Consider the following 17,508-nt stretch of genomic DNA (forward strand, 5'->3'; position numbering starts at 1 on the left):
GTAATACGATGGAATAAGCTCGCTTCCGTGCTCTGTAATCACGGTAATATTGTGCATTTTTCCCTCGTGGACCTCTTGAACCAGTGAAAGTGCTTGTGGTTGCCTCATCGTCTCGCCCTGGAAAATGTATTTGTGTTAATAATGTATGTGAATGCGTCATAATGTAATTTCGAAAGAGTAATTTCATCATAATGTAAAGAAGGAGTAATTTCATCATAATGTAAAGAAAGAGTAAATTAATCATAATGTAATTTTCTTACAATCAATTGATATTCACAAGAGACGTACCTTGACATAACCTCAAATCCGTCTCATTGTCCGTGGGATTGTTTTCACTCAATTTTTACAATTGTTATCCACTAAATTTGAAAATGAAAAATACTACCCTATTAAATTATATGTGTATCAAATCAAACTAAAAAAATATTTATAGAAAAACAATACTTTCATTATTTTTATGCTAGTGAGAACCAAAACAATATGGAAATGAATGAGGGAAAACTGGATCCTACCACGTGATTTCCCGGCCAATAAAAATGTAGCGTTAAACGTTTAACGCAACCTTGTTGGAATTCGCATAAGAAGTATAACTTCAAAAAAATGAGAAAAATTAAATAAATAAAAAAAAATTAAGAAAAAATTTAATGAGCAAAAATTGCTATAAATAAATAAACAGCATGAATCAACTTGTGGTATTCGTTCATCGTATTCTATCACAGATAAAATTCTGGAAAGGGAGTGCTGTGGCTTAACTACCACTATAAATATTAAATACCAATTCACTAGTATATAAGACATGTTAACTTGATTGTATCACGAGGTGCCTTTTGATAGATGAAGGTTGACATAGTCTAAAATTGAAATTCCCCTCAAGTTTTCTTTGAGATATGGGAAAATTAGTTTAAAGATAATAAAGCCCACACTCGTTAGTACGGCTCCCATTACAAAGGCTTATCCATCATAATGAAGTGCGTAATGAGTATCCATTATAATGAATACATGAAGTGTGGTTTGCTAATCCAAAAAACGCAATGTAATTTTCTCACTCGTTTTTTTAATATAGCCACCGAAATTTTATTTAATTTTCTTTATTTCCGGTACAATCACTTCAAAGTAATATGTTAAGCATTTCTGCGCTTTAAAAACCAAATGTATAGCTTGACAATCAGTTAACTGAAAGCGAAAATTTCAAAACACGATTTAAACCACCATTCTTTTAATGATAGTGAACAATAAACGTAAAACATCTTAAATTTATTTCGAATAATGTTTTGAACGCGTTGTATTGTCATCAATTGTTCGTCTGTTTTCTGATTCATTTTAATGTATAGCATAGATTTTTCAAGTTTAATCTAGCGTTTATTAATTTGCTTTAAATTAGTCCGAAATCTGTTTTCTCTTAGACGACAAGGGTCGTTATATCAAACAACGATGCTGTAAGAAAATTTAAGTTTTCATTCTATTGTTTTTCGATTTTCCACAATACTTCTCATTCTTCCGTCTGTATTGAAACGTTACTTATCAGAAACAAAAAATTATTCAGTCAAAAGTTCTCAACAATTAAAAGATTAAATTTAGAAAACTGTAAATTAAGCATTTAGTAAATGAGATACTTAAAAATTAAAAATAAGTTTCAATTAGTTTAAGTCAGTAAAAAAAAATATCTTTACTTGTTACATTCTTCATTATAAGTATCATTTTAACATCTAAAATTTAACTTCTTCCTGGAAAAAAAACTAAACTAAAGTAATCACTTAAAGTAATAAAGAAAAAACTTTTACCCCAAAAAACAAATTAAAAATTGGGGTCGGTCCTATAAGAACTACTAGTTTCACTTAGAACATAAAACTCATTTGTAGTTTTCTTTTGCTTTCAAATTACATTAACTAGTGAAACTTAAACTTCAGCTGACTAATTGAATAAGAAGCTTCAGGAGACATTCTTTGAGATTAAAATAATTAACCTAACTTTTGCTGACCGGTGTACAAAATGATGGCAATAAAATTCTAAATTGGTGAAAAGGAATGAAAACAGGTTGGAAAAACAAGTATTTTTCTACGTAACACGTAAAAAGAGATTGTGATGAAGTTTTTGGCAGCTCAAGTAAAAATAAGCTATTTTGTGCGTGCGCTTCGTTAACAACGGAAACGAAGCATTTGATGTAAATAAATAAAATCTTCCAGAAGGGAAAACGTGTAGCTTACGGAAGGACTTGCTCCGTGCTTCTCTATTGGCTGTCGTTATTTTTGAAGGGGAAAGGGCGAAGTGAAGAGTGGAGTTGAGTTGTGCCGATCGAAAAATTCGAATGAAAACTGCAGTAGAAATAATAATCCTCACGTGTTCCTATGCTTGCAATCGAGAAGACCAATTTCAAAGATCTTTCTTTTTTTTTTCGTTAAATTTATTGGAAACTTTTTTTCTCCTACTTTAGAATTGTCTCTAGTTCTTTGGACGTAGTAGGGGGAGAGGTGGAAATTCGAAATATCGGAAGAAAAGTTACAGTTCCAAGAAATACTCGCCACATTTTCTTGTTATGTTTGAATTTTCTTTCCTTTATTTTTCCAATTCAGAGCTTTTGTGCCGACATGCAAATAGAAAAATCAATCAACAGTACCGTTAAAACATCTCTTTTTTTCCGTTTTTTTTCTTCTCCAAAATAAGAGAAAGTTGCAAGTTTAAACAGCCGGAGTTTTTTCTCGCAAACTCATCAGTATCGGACCAATATTCAAGATTAAATTACTTGTTGGACGATGGAATTAGCTGTAACACGCAACCAGTTTCTAAAAGAGAATTTTAGTTAGTGCCTAAATCGATGCCTTGGTTCCCAGCTATTTAAAGCTGTTAGAGTAACTTAATTAAATCGATCATATTTTTTTTTATATCTAGTATTGAATTTTTCGTGTCTCTGTTACAATACATGGAGAAAGTGTTACACGTTTAACAAGTTGTAAACTTTGTTTCATAAATTATCTATCATAGATTTTCTTTTCAAATATAATCTTAAATTATGTAGCTTTCACTAGCTATTTACAGCTTAAAGAATTATTGATTGAAAATAATCAATGCTTTCTATAATCAAAAATGTTCACTGACCCATTTTGTCAAAGATGGTTTTTATTTTGTTATTATTTTCATCTTTTTAGGTTGAAAAATCTACAGCAATTCTCAATGGCTCTTTTAGCATAAAAATATTTAAAACGATGGGGTACTGTGGTATATAACTTGTACATCCTTATTCAATTAGATTGGTGTATAGGCACCCTTTATATATCAGTTTTCCTACTCAATGCGACCATTTCGTTCTCTTGTACTCACACGCCAAAGTATTCACTGCAATACTGAGAACGTATGCTGGCAAATATGATATCAATATTTTTATGTTAGTTCAATTTTTACTATAAAATTACATGGTATAAATATTAATGTTAATCAGAACTCAATCTTCAAGGATTATTCTTCAATCTTCAAGGAACTTGTAAAGCCTATGTGAAATTTTACATTATATTATCAATTACATTTACTGATATAAATTAAGTATTTTTAAAGTCATGACGTCGTAATCAATGAGAGAAAAAGTACCATGACCTTATATTGACCTTTGTCTGGACTACTTTTATCATATATATTACCACAAAATTCAAATGGTAAAATAGAAGTTACTGATTACATTTATGCTAATACTCTCCAGAAACTTTTCCTGACATTCTCTCTCTCTCCGGAGTATGATACACTACTAATGATACACTACTGGCTGTCACTATTGCTCATATGACACATACGAGCAATAGTGACAGCCAGCGATAAGGAACTCTAAATCAGAAGTTGGTTTTGAAGAAGCAAGTCTAAGAATTATGAAACCCGTGATTATTCAATAGTTATGTCTTGATTATTTAAAATTATTTTTAATAAGAAATAAATTTGAATTATAAGTTATGAAACTACTGAAAAATACCCGTTAATAAGAACTGAGTTTTCAAGGACTCGAACTTTCGAAACCTATAGAAAACATTGTATTAGCAATTACATATACGAAAATAAATTAAGTATGTGTTAAAGGTCATGATGTCACACCATGAGATTGGTACCATCACATACCATTGAAAAGATACCAATGACATACCATTGAAACTTTACCATGACATACCATTGAAAAAGTACCATAAAATTATTCGTCTAGACTACCTTTATCATATATTTTTTTTAAAAATGAAAGATTCTGTAGAACTACATTTACGGTTGTATTTTTCCTGAAATTTTCTCCCTCTTGGATTATAATACACTACTAAATTAAGCACATACGAGTAGTAGTGACAGCGATAATGAACTCAACTCCAGAAATTAGTTTTGAAGTTACAAGATTTTTAAAGCACTAGATTATTTAATAAATATGTCTAATTATTAAAATTATTTTCAATACAAAATTAACTAAAAGCTGTGAAACCACTGAAAACCTAAAATTAATGCGTCACAGAATTTAAATTTATCGTGTGGATAAATAACAAGTAATCCCTTGTTTGAAAAGAAAAAATCCCACGTTTAATGTAATGACAAAAACATATTTCTTAACTTCTCAACCATTCTTGACAAAAGACCAGCCTCTCACTCCCATGCCCTATTATAACTGAGTTGTATGTATGTACATACAGGGGTCATTCTGTATTATGTCCTAGGCACACAGTTCATAGCGTGTCTCTGTCGTGTGTCAATAGCCGGTTGCTGTGTTTGTTCTCTTCCTTAGGACGGGAAAGAAGTAAAGTCAATATTTTGTGAGGAATGTCTACCCACTTTCGTATTACTCTATGTTCGGAAGTTAAAGACAGGACTTGTGAGACTGTTTCGAACGTCGCCATTGGTTAGCGATGCGGGAGCTTAAAAGCTTGGTGTAAACGGAACAGTGGAAATCAGATACAATGAATCAGAGATTAAGATTTATTTTGTGTACTATGTCTACTTTTGGAGTTCTTATTGGACATGAAATTCGCTACAGTAATTTGAGATAATGATTTTATATATTTTTTGTAATTTTTTGATTTGTGAAATTTCATGTGTATTTTTTTAATATTGAAATATAATTTTTATTTTATATGACTTTAAAATTCTATTGAAAGAAATTAGTGTACAAAGCGTTGTAAAATTTATCAAATTTAAAGCACATTATCAATCACCTAATTTTATATTATTGTTTATTAATAATGTTTAATTGATAGATTGATGATAATCAAAAGATTTGCCTGAAATCATAAAGAAGTAATACACTCATCAAAAATTAAGAAGCAAGTTTAGTGTTCAATTCTAAATACTGCCATTTTCTAAATAATGTTGTTTTTATTAAATGTTTTTTTTCCACAAAAGATTTCAGTTTTATTTTTGTAATTAGAAAAAAATGAGAAATTAAAAAAAATTGTAATCAGCAAAATTATCTGAAATCATAACGAAATAATAAACTTATTAGAAAATAAAAAAACAAATTTTGCTTTCATTTCTGAAAATTACCCTTTTCAAAATAATATTATCTTTATTCATTCTCTTTTTCAATAAGACTTAAGCCGTATTTTTTTATTAAAGGATAATATAATCCCTTAATATTAAAATTAAATAACTCGCATGCCATGATAAAATAAACATACTGTTTCGAGAATCACTTCTAAAATTGGGAAAATAAATATTTTTATGATCAAGATGTTATAATTCTCGTGTTAGTTTCAAATAGATACGATTTGAAGAATATTTACAGAACTGAAGAATTAAAAATCGAATATTCTTGCTGTTAAGAGTCGTGTTCTTGAAAGTAAAGATAATTATAGAAAAAGAAATATGAATTTTTCTACGTTAATAGGATTTTCTTTCTTTTTAAATAAATATTGAAGTATTTATTCACTATTACAGAGTGTTAAAGATGAAAATACCGAAAAAACTTCAAAAGCAGCAAGTTCAGAATCAAGTGAAAGCCAAGAAGCTAAGGTATGCACATAATAAAAAATTACCTCTTCAAACATAAATAATTCAGTTGAACACTTTTAGCTAATTATTTTAATTATAAATTTTACTTTAAAAGATATAGAAAGCTTCTGTTTATTTGCTAGAATTAATCGGTCTAAACACTATCATACCGAATTCCATGCAATGAATTTTCTTCAAGATTTTTTCATTTAAAAACAAAATTTTAATTTTTTGTNAAAAAAAATTGCATTGTTAATACGTGTCCTTAAATAAACTGCATAAAAAATTGTTGAAAAATAATTCTTTCCAAAAACTTATAAACAATTTTATAATTATCATTTCGCTTATTGAATTATGTTAATCATGTTAATTATTATGCCTAATTTAATTATGTTGCTATTTATAGCTTTTTTTTTCTTCAAAACAATTGCTCTCTTAAAAAGTAGAATTTTACAAAAAAGCGTCATATTTTTAATTTTTTTCACATTTCTTTTATTAACAGAGTGAAGCACCATAAATAATAATATCATCGATAACATGAAATTGATAACAATAAATAATAACCTAAAATAAATTAGGATAAATGAATATAAAACTTATTATCAGAGTATAAGCAAAATATTTTCATGAACTTTGTATCAAGTACAAAATTACATATTAATTACATTGACACTAAATGTTCTTAAATACATCTTTCAAATAGCCTGTATAAACATCTGCTAATTTTAAAGGGGAAAAAAACGCAAAAGTTCTATTACATTTTGGTACTTTACATTATTTGACTTCATGCATCTCTTTCTTTTCATAAAAACGACTTGTTCTCTTGAAGAAAAGAATTTCATAAAAAAAAGATAGAAAGAAAGAAAGAGGGAGAAAAAAAACTGTAGCTTCATATTTTTCTTTTCGTATCGTCTTCTTGTTATTTATAACCTAGGGCATGTGTTGATGATTTTGTCGAAATCCTTGACTATTCTTATTTTTCTGAGTTACTCTTCTATTTCACTTTTTATCTTCGAAAACAAAAAAAATTGAAAAGATGCACGCTAATTACGTCATATACGCTTCACATTTTTTCGTCAATTCACTTCGCTTCTTGAGAATTTTTGAAGAACTGTTTTTTCCTTCTCCTATCGTTTGCTTCTTTCAAGTCCCATCGTTGCCATTAAGCAAAACGAAATTTTTTTTTGGAACGAAGTAAGAGTTTTTGAAAGTCTAGAATGATTCTAAATACACGAAGTCCTTCTATATTTAACCTCGGGCAACTTTTAAGGAATTTTAGTTTGCAAGCAAATGTAAACAGGAAAGAAATGGTCTGCACTTCACAAATGCCCGCGTACCCTTGAATGCTACTGCGTTCAATTATTTATAAAATATCAGGACATTCAATTATCTTCGTCTAATGTAGTTTTAAAATTTTCATTGTTACAGTCTTTCGCACTTATAAGAACACAGCTTGGGGCTAAGTGTGATATCAATTTAAATTTAGTATAACAATTAAAGTTTTTAAGACATTTTTTAAGTTTGATAAAAAAATTTTATTAAAAGATACATCGACTCATTTTTAATGTTTCGATGTGTAAATTTTTAGCAGTTTGCTTTTTTATGCTTTTATTTTATTGAAGACAAATAGAAAATTAGTGAGGATAAATATTAATTGCTTCAATCATTTTAATTTTAAACGTTAATGAAATTCAAAGTTAATGAATGTTCAAAATAGTTTATTTTAAATTATGTCTAAATTGAGTTTACATTTTAAAAATTGTTTCGGTTATTTTTTATTAAACTAATTTGCGTATTCTTTTTTATGATTGCATTGAATGATTTTAGTTTCTTTTATATACATATACAATTCATAGTATATATATTTTTTTAATCCATAATTGTACACTGCAATAGTTAGTGTTACTTATTTTATAATTCTCTTTGCCTGATTAATCTACTCTTATATTATTGGATTTAGTAATTCGCTTTTTCTTTATGAATTTGTTTTTTGAGTAAAATATATGTAAATGTTAATCCACATTATAAGAATTTATATTAATTTCTAAAAATCACCGAAGTAGTACTATGACTAGAATTGCAAAAACTATTAAAGGTCAAAAGTAATTTTTTTATAACCTCACTCATTGAAAAATTTACGGAATGATAAATTGAAGAGGACCAATTTAAGAGGTTCCGAGGATTTTTGTGATTTGAGGGTAAAATTCTATTGTTACCATTTTGGCTTCAAAAAAGATATATGCGTGAAGAGAAACTTTAATTGCACCAATTAAACTTAAAAAGAAAGTTTAAGAAATGAATTACATTTATTTAATTCTTCGATTCTAATTAAATATGCGAAATAATATTATTATTGTTTCAGATAATTAATAAAATGGATAATGCAAATGCTCCAACGGATGAAAAAGAAAGCAATGGCAACTTAGTTGGAAGTACACCAACAGGAAAACCTCCTAAATCAAGTATGTCATCAAGCTTCTACCAGCAGCCATTAATTTGTTCTTGTCAGAAACTTTTACTGTGTCCTGGAAGTCTGTTACCTCAAGTTACACCCACCGAAAATAGTAGCAACAGAAAAACATTAAGCAGAAACAGCTCCGAGTATGGTACTGTTAAACCAGTTTCATCAAGTGATACAGACAGCTCAAAACGTCGAATCCCAACTCACAATTTAAATTGTCGTTGCAGGCAGCCACCAGTAGTCTCAACTCCAGACTGCTGTTGTGGGAAAATATCAGGTCTCGGAATGCCTTTTTTTAATACATTCGCGTCTAGAATGGGGCGTAAAGACAATGCTAATCACATTTACGTCAACCTTAAGTATCTCCAAGAGACTGCTACAGCTGCCCTAACTAGTCAAGGAGTTCCGGGCAAACTAATACCTTATTATGCAAATTTGCATTTCCTTCAAACACTTTCACTGTATGAAAACGCCGATGTTTTGGATGTAAGACCAAATCAAGTTCTCAATAACATATTTCCCGACGGTGCAATTCCGGAAGATTCTGAAGGAAGTGTAAGTACTGTTCCAAAGAGACCTAAAAAGAAAATTGAGACGCCATCCAGCAATGGTGTTTATGAAATGATGTCATTTAACCAAACTGAATTTCCTACTTCAACATCTGGTGATAACTATCTACTCATGCAACCTGGAACTCTAGAAGGCAAAGGAGATTTAGCAACAACAGATACCATCACCTCTTCTCAAAGTAGCAGCAGTAGCAGCACTTTAGCTTCCACTTCATGCGCATCAGGCTCGGAAGGGGCTCCGGAAGGGGAAGCATCATTGGCCTCTGAATCCATGCTACCCCTTAGGCCCTTCATGCCTGTACTGTTGCCTTTCCATGACCATACATGTGATATGAAAGAGCATACTGAATGTGATGACTCTTGCAAATCTGGTACTGATGGCCGAAAGTGCGAGGGAGATCATCCAAGATCTAATTCTCTGGGTGATATAAAAGTGTCTATTCTCAGACAAGTTCGATCCAGTTCAACAGATGGGAGGCAAGAAGGAGCATGTTCTGACGATCTTGGTAGCTGTCACCACGCAGTATGTGGAACTGCCAGTCCTAAATCTACGCCTCGGAAACACCCAATTTTATCGAAACTTACATTGAGATCGAAAGAAAAGTCGTTTAGCACAGATGAAATAACACCACCATCATCAGCTCCATCGTCACCAGACAGTTTGTTCCTCGAAAGTATACAAAAATATCCTTTCCACAGATCAGCTGATTGTCTTCAGTTAAATGAAGAATACAGACTTTCAGAAGAAGACCTTTCTCAAGATCCCGAAGTAATTATGAGCCAAAGTATGGATAAAAGTTATAGTACCAGGGGTGGTACTAGTAGCATAAAACGATCTTCAAGTGTTCCTTGTAAATCAAATCCAAATAATCAACAGACTTCAGCAAGTTCTGCTGATTCAGGTATATCTACACACTTGCCAACTACAATTGGTGGACAAGGTGCTGTATTTTCTCATTTCATTGCTTATCATGGTTCACTACCAAGGCGTCATTCAGGTAATGCTGCAAGCAGGCATCCTGTTCCAGAGAAAAAAATTTCGACGAACATGGGAAGTAAACTTCAACAAGAACAGAAACCAGCTCTGGATCAGTCTAAAATGATTCTAATATCAGGTAAGTATAAATTGATACTATTTCAATATTTATGGGTCCCTTAATTTGAACCTCAAATAACTTGATTGAATGAGGAAATTTAATATTTCTTTTAAACTTTAAAATTGCATTTTATCCTAAATAATCAATGATCTTGCAAACAAAATGGTTTACTTAAAGTGAATACAAATAGCTTTACTATTAGCCAAGTTATTTTCATTTACTCTAAAAATAATTTTTTCCTTCAAAACTAATTTTAATGCTAATGTAAAGTTGGGTGTTAAATAAAATTACATTACGTTTACAGCAACTAATACTCTACAAAGGAAAATTTTAATACTCACTAAACCTAAAATGTGGAATACAAGTTCATGAAAACTGAAGGAAATGCAATACACACGCGTTATTATTTATTTACTTAGCTCCATGTTAAACTCAAGAACGCAGAGTGGAAAATAATTATATTAATAAATAAATTAAATAGAAGTGAAATGTTAAGTTATGTATTAGATTTCCATAAAGTTGAATATTAAATTTAAGCAAGTATTGGAACATGATCTAAAATTAGAGGATGTCTGAATCTAATGTTTTCCATTTTTTAAGGTATATGTTTGAATATACCAAATGTTATCCAGCATTTCCTAGAGAATAATTTTGAAATGTGTCATATTTTTATTTCAGAATGTAAACAGTGTCATCAATTCCTGACATCACCAGAAGGTGTCCTTGTATTAGATGCTAAAAGCATGACATCCAGCTCTTCCTCTGATATGTCAGACTATATTGAGTCCTTAAGTCTTTGCTCTCGAAGTAGTAGTGGCAGTGGTAGTAGTGGATGTGGTGGCGTAGGTGTTAATGACTATCCCCGTAACGAAGACGTGTGCGGTGGACTCATGAAAATTCCTAGCTCATGTACGAGCTCCCTCAGACCTAGATCAGGCAAAGAGTACCATTCATTTGACAGGGTTTTAATCCAAGATGGATGTCCTTACATTCCCATAACTGAGTGCACACACTTGTCTTGTCTAAAGTCTTTTCAAGACAAAACAGGAACACACGAAACAACTGATGAAATATTGAATGATAACGCACCAGAATCCAATGCAAATAATAACGTTAATATCAACAACAACAAAACTAACTCTCCATCTCCTGGTTATGTCAGTTCGTCGCCTGGCAACCAAGAATATATTTCATCGCCTGAAAAGACTTCTCAGTTTTCGTTTCCTAAGGACAACGGCACAAAAGAGCTAAATTACCTCGAGGTAGTTTCGGTGGGTGACTCGGAGCCCTCGAGTCCTGTTGTAAAGCAAACAGCTGTTCAATATGCTGTTATAGACGTTGTTGCGACAACAGCAGCAAGGAAACTCAGCAATGAAAGAGCACAGCTACGAAATGAAGGTCGAAGTCCTACACCAACTGAGTGTAGTCCAAAACACACAACTTTAGAAGACAGTTGTACGAGTGATAAAAAGTGAAACCTTGATACTGTTCAGCAGATAACATGGTGAAATATTTTACATCAGAAAGAAGACTTTGATGCCGTTAACTTTTATCACTAGATTTTATCTTTGTGATAAAGTTAGTGTACCGTTTCACGTCATATCCTAAACCTGTATCAGAAAAATAAGGCTTAGTTATAAACATCTTAATATATAAATATAATATTTTTGTAAAGATAAAATCACCAATACTTAGAATTGCAACAAAGACAATGAGTTCATAAATGTTAGTTCGTTGTCTCTGTTGCAAAGAATCAAGAAGAAACCAGTTTTGAACCCATCTTTGGCTAACGAGATTTGAAATTTTTACAATTTAGAAAAAGTCGATGCATTATCGGAGAAATTTTATGAGTATTGCTACACTGACTCGTTCTGCAGAAAAGGATGAATAAACTTTAATAGAACTCGAAACTATTCGCTCAAATACAAACTTTGAAATATAAGATAAGTTGTGTTTAGTATTACAGTTTACCTAAACAACAAGTTTATGTAAATTTTCATGGTGCCTATTTAGAATTTTTCAAACTCATTGTTTGTATTTACAATTTATGAAGTTTTATGTGGAATATAACAAAGCTATGTCTTTAAAAAAACAAGATAAATACTTCCTTTTTTTAACTTTTCGCAATTGGCACTTTATAACAAAGAAATTCAGTTTATTTAATATTACAAGTATAATTTTAATAATTTACTAAAAAAGGGAAATTAAATAATATTTGTATTATAATATCATGTTTAAATTTTTATTTACTTTAAATTTACCGTCGAGTCTCTTTATAACGAAAACTGTAAAAATATGGAATTTGAACTTGAAAAAAAGCTTTTGACTTACAAATAATATATCCAGTATGCATTATCTTTTATCAATAGGCTTTCGATATTTTTTATAGTCAATCAGCTCAATGAAGTTCCGAAATAAATGTAGAATTTTCATATAAGCTTTTAATATTTTATAAATGTCATTATGGGGAATGAAGCTCATTTTTGTTTGTTTTAGGGTCATTAACACAGTCAAAAACATTTTATTTTACTTATTTATACATTAATTTTTGATTGAAAAAGTACTTTAGATTTATATAGTTTGGTGGGACCCATCTAATGAAATATTTCATAGAAGGAAAGGATTCTCTTTCACTCTCAGTTTCTCCAGTTAATATTAATTAGGTTAATATATTTTTATTATCATTATAATTTTAAAAATAAAAGAAATAATGATTAAAGAAAAAATAAAAGAAATTTCGTTAAAGTTTTTAAACAAAATCATTTTCTAATAATAGACATTTCTTTTTCATAAGTACTACTAGAGAAAGTGAAAATGGACATACTATGTAAAAAACTTAAAAATTTTAGATTTAAAACCTATCATCTAACCCTATGACGCCAAATATTTTTTAAACATACTTTTCCTACTTTTTTCATTAATTTTGTATTTAGTTAGGTCAAAATAAGAGCAAAAATATTATACAGTCAAACCTCGCTATAGTGAACATGGTTTATAGGGAACTCCCGGCTATAGTGAACGAAATGTTCGCTCCCGTGCATATATGGCAACGTTACTTTTAAAAAGTAACGAGTAAAAGTACAAGTATTTTTAAAAAAAGTAACGAGTAAAAAGTAAAAAGTTCATATTTTAAAAAGTAACGAGTAAAAAGTACAAGTAAAAGTACAAGTACTAAGCAAAAAAAGTAACGATTTAAAAGTACATTTCTAGGAAATCGAAAATTCAAAGTAACCTAAAATTTTATTGAATAATATTCTTATGTTCTTTAATGTTTTTGCAAAATTGTTGTTATTTATTTAATTATTTTTAATTTTGAAAGTTATGGACATTAATTTATTTTTAAATTCGGAAGAATATTATAATATAATTTTATAATATAATCGTATAATATAATTTTAAAATCAAATATAATTTTAATATCAAACTTTTTATGGATTTGCACGAAAAAGAAATTTTATCTATTGATTTTAATTTTTAGTTTATTATTTTTATTTATTTAAATTACCATTGATTTAAAATTGTTTTACTCTATAGAAACGCGTTTTAAAAGCACAAACATAAACAAAGCAAACACGGGGTTTCAGATAGCTTTGTGATCTTTGAGCTAGTAAAAAATAATTGAATGTGCAGTATAAGTTGAAACAGAAGGTATTTAAACACGAAGTTAGCTGTGAATGCATATATATTGCACATTAATTTTATAAATTAAAAAAACATAAGCATTTTTTTTAAATTTAATTTTTTGTTTTTTTAGAAAGCTTACCGAGTTTTAGAAAAAAGTAACGATTTCATTCGATATTTCCGTTACAAATACTTGTACTTTTTCCCTAAAAAAGTAACGAAAGTACAAGTAAAAGTACTAAATTTAAAAAGTAACGAAGTACAAGTAAAAGTACGTACTTTTTACTTGTTCCGGTGGTACAAGTAACGAAAGTAAAAGTACTGCCATATATACTCCCGTGCTTTGCTATACACATATAATGTTATTTTTTGCGGATACAGTGAACCAAAATAAAAGAGGAAATCGGATATTATGAACTTTTTTCTGTCTTAGACTGTTTTTTTTTTCTTCATTTTTTGGTAATTCTGAAATTTCTACATAAAATACACATATCTATTATTAAAACCATCTATTGAGTGGAATGTAGCCGTAAGCATTTTACTTGTTTGCTTCTTCTATCTCAGTTTCCCATTCCTAAATAAAAGCCATCCCTAAATTTTTTGTACGCCAGACGAAGAGTAATAAAAAATAAAACTTAACACACTACATAATGTTTTTTAATCATTTTTGTATTTCTATCTATCGGTCACTTATTTAAATGTGTAATAAAAGAGAGCAGTTCGGAAAAATTAGTTAAAATTGTTCGCAGTGCAGATATAGTAAACTCCCGTTTACAGTGAACCGAAATTTCGGTCCCTTGAAGGTTCACTGTAGCGAGGTTTGACTGTATTAAAAATTCTAATGTTTTATAGTTATGAAATTAAGCAGGAAACACCGGTGTTTTTTTCCGTGTTAAAGGTAAATTCTTCCAAACACGAGTCACTTCCAAGCAATATTTTTTTTTAAATTTGCAGTTATTTAGATCAGAGAGAAACAGTTATTCATCATCAAAATTTCTTTATTAAATTATTATTCCTTATTAAAATTTCTAATTTACAAAATCCCTTATGCACAATTTTTCGAATATGAATGACTTTTTTGGATTTTATATTTTAATACAAATATAATTCCTATAATCCAGATGTTTTAGTAAATATTAGACTGTTCAGTTAAAAAATACCGAATATATTTTTTTAGTAATTAGAGAAGAAAACAAATATATAAAAGGGCCACCGGTGTCTCATCTACGACAAAAGATTAATTCATAAACAAGATTAATTCATAAACAACATTTATATAAATCAAAATTCATGAATTTTTGAATATTTAATCACATTTTTAATTTTAATACAAATTATATTACATTTTTACATTTTTATAATACATTTTTAATTTTAATACAAGAATAAATGCAGGATAAATACTTAGTTCACTGCATACCCCATTAACAGTTTGAAAATTCATAGCCTACTCAATTAAAATTTAAAATAATTACAACATAGCTTACAATGATTCCATAAATTTTTTAGCCATTTTATTGTTTTTGATGTAAATAGATAACCCAAGATATCAAAATTTAAAAGTCGTATAAAAAGATTTCGTTATAAAGAGACTTCACTTTATCTAATTTCAAGGCAGGGCAAAAGCTTTATTTTTTCTAACCATAACAAAATACAAGAAATTAGTAGATAAAGTAAAACATCGCTGTCTGAGTGCTCAAATAAATTTTAAATATTAGTCAATTGTTAGTATAGGCCTTAAACTTAATGAATACATTTTGTATGAACGTGACTTCAGATACGGGGACCATAACTTCCTTAACTAGAATTGGTTTAAATGGTTCCATGAAAAGATTTAGTTAAATGTTTGGATACTCGGTGTATAGTTAGCAATTAACTATAATTAAATTATGATAAAACTAATTTGTATCTAATAATTACATTTACATTTTGATTGCTGTGAATAATTGATATGTAACTGAAATTTTTTGAAAAGCTCTTTTTTGTGTAATCAATTATTTTTATTTTAATATCTAAACATGCGTTTAATTGTGTATTTAATTCAGATAATTAATTCAGAGAAAATTTGGGAAAATTCGAATTAAAAGTTAGGTAATATTTAGTTAATGAGTTTGATATTAAAAAGAAATAAAGATAAATTGATGATCAAAATTCTAGATTTAATGTTAAATGGTTTTCGTGCATGTACTAGTTTGCTGCACAACTCTTTTTATGTATTTTGAGAACCCATATCAAAATTACAAGCGCAAAAATGTGCATATTAGGATAGAGGTCTTATACTACAACCAGAAAAGAAAGAAAAAACGTAATAGTAGCCAATAACTAACGAGGAAGGAGGGATCAAAAATATCAAAACATTTTTCGCCAGAGGAAACGAATTGGTGCAGAAAGAGAATTATGCTAATCACTTAATTTCACTCTGCAATTAAATGAGATTTGATGCTTTTAATCCTTCCTTCCTCAATAGTGATTCAAAAGATTTCGATAATATTAATTTGTGAGACCTAATGATTATTATTCTGTTGCTTTATTTTTGACGAAAATTCTTAAAATACATATTAAGGGTGGTGATTGTGGAACACTTTGTACTTATGGAAACGATATTCATAACTTATTAATTAAATAATTGACATTGAAATTAAAATTTTAAGATTGTTTTATGTTTTTTTGTTCTCTATGTTTTGTTTTATGTTCTTTTTTGAAAAAAAAAATACATCTAACATTGGGTAGGAATAAATAAATTATTATAATTATTTATAAACTCGTATGCATTTTTGTAATGATTCAGGATAACTCTTATCGGTTATTAAACTGTTTGCCTTAAAATTTTATAAACTATGCAAATTGAATGGAAAATCTAACGTATGTATGGAAAGTGTATATGTTTACAGTGATAAAGTATTTTTGGATTATTTTGAACCTCTTTCTTTTTTCTTTTTTTTTCTTATTTTTTATACATGAATTTGAGTCTTAATTAAGCCCAAACTTTCTTTTCATTCAATTTAAACTACACTGTTAGAAATTTCTCGGAATAAATGGTTAAATAACAATTTATTTAATTGTTATTTTATATTTAAACAAAAGTCAAATAATCTTTAATAAAATAGTATTCAAACTGTTTACTGTGAGAAAAACTGTCAATAACTGCTTTTACGCAATACGGTTAAACAACCTGAATTTTATTGCACCTGCAAAGCTCACTTAATGAAGCCACTTGGTTCCTAGCAGTTGGATCCATATTACAGTGCAGTGGGCTGATCGGTCAATCACACGACCGATATAACGGAAGTTTTGATACCACAGTATTTGATACCACAGTATTTCATCTTGATAAACCACAACCTAATTCCAATACTCATTACCTATTGAAAAGCCTAGCTCCAATGTCCAATTAAATTTCTTTTTTCATGGTTTTGATACCTTGCTAGTAGTAAATGGTTAAAAAACATATAGTTTTGTTTTCATGATTTTTAAACCATACTAGTTGTAAACAGTTTCAAAACCATAAAGGTAAAGAGTGTTCTCTACCGTAGACTTAACGGCAAATTGAACAGACTGATGCGGTTATTTTACCACAATTTTGGAATGAAAATTCTGACAGTGTATTTTACTCTAATTATTATAAATCAGAAAAATTTTAATCGTTTTTTTCAATTTTACATATTAATTTGATTAGACAGGTTGAAATGATTAAAATCGCATGTTGAAATGATTAAATTAAAAAGAAAACAAAAATAGAAGCAAAATCTCAAGTATTCTGCAAAATTTGATTTTTTTTCTCTGAAATTTAATTGTTAATAAAGTTTTGTTAGGACTTTAT

General features: G+C 29.1%; 1 protein-coding gene across 1 annotated transcript in view; it reads left to right on the top strand.

Moving 5' to 3' along the window:
* Positions 1-12,385, top strand: part of LOC107445240 (serine-rich adhesin for platelets-like) — a 276,058-nt gene extending 263,673 nt beyond the window's left edge. The window contains exons 9-11 of the mRNA XM_071184549.1: positions 5,887-5,961; positions 8,303-10,085; positions 10,746-12,385. Coding sequence (XP_071040650.1) covers positions 5,887-5,961; positions 8,303-10,085; positions 10,746-11,542 — 2,655 coding nt within the window. The 3' untranslated portion in view covers positions 11,543-12,385. The remainder of the gene's footprint in view (positions 1-5,886; positions 5,962-8,302; positions 10,086-10,745) is intronic.
* The last annotated feature ends 5,123 nt before the right edge of the window (positions 12,386-17,508 follow it).

This window comes from Parasteatoda tepidariorum, chromosome 8, assembly GCF_043381705.1.
Source record: "Parasteatoda tepidariorum isolate YZ-2023 chromosome 8, CAS_Ptep_4.0, whole genome shotgun sequence".
Taxonomy (NCBI): domain Eukaryota; kingdom Metazoa; phylum Arthropoda; class Arachnida; order Araneae; family Theridiidae; genus Parasteatoda; species Parasteatoda tepidariorum.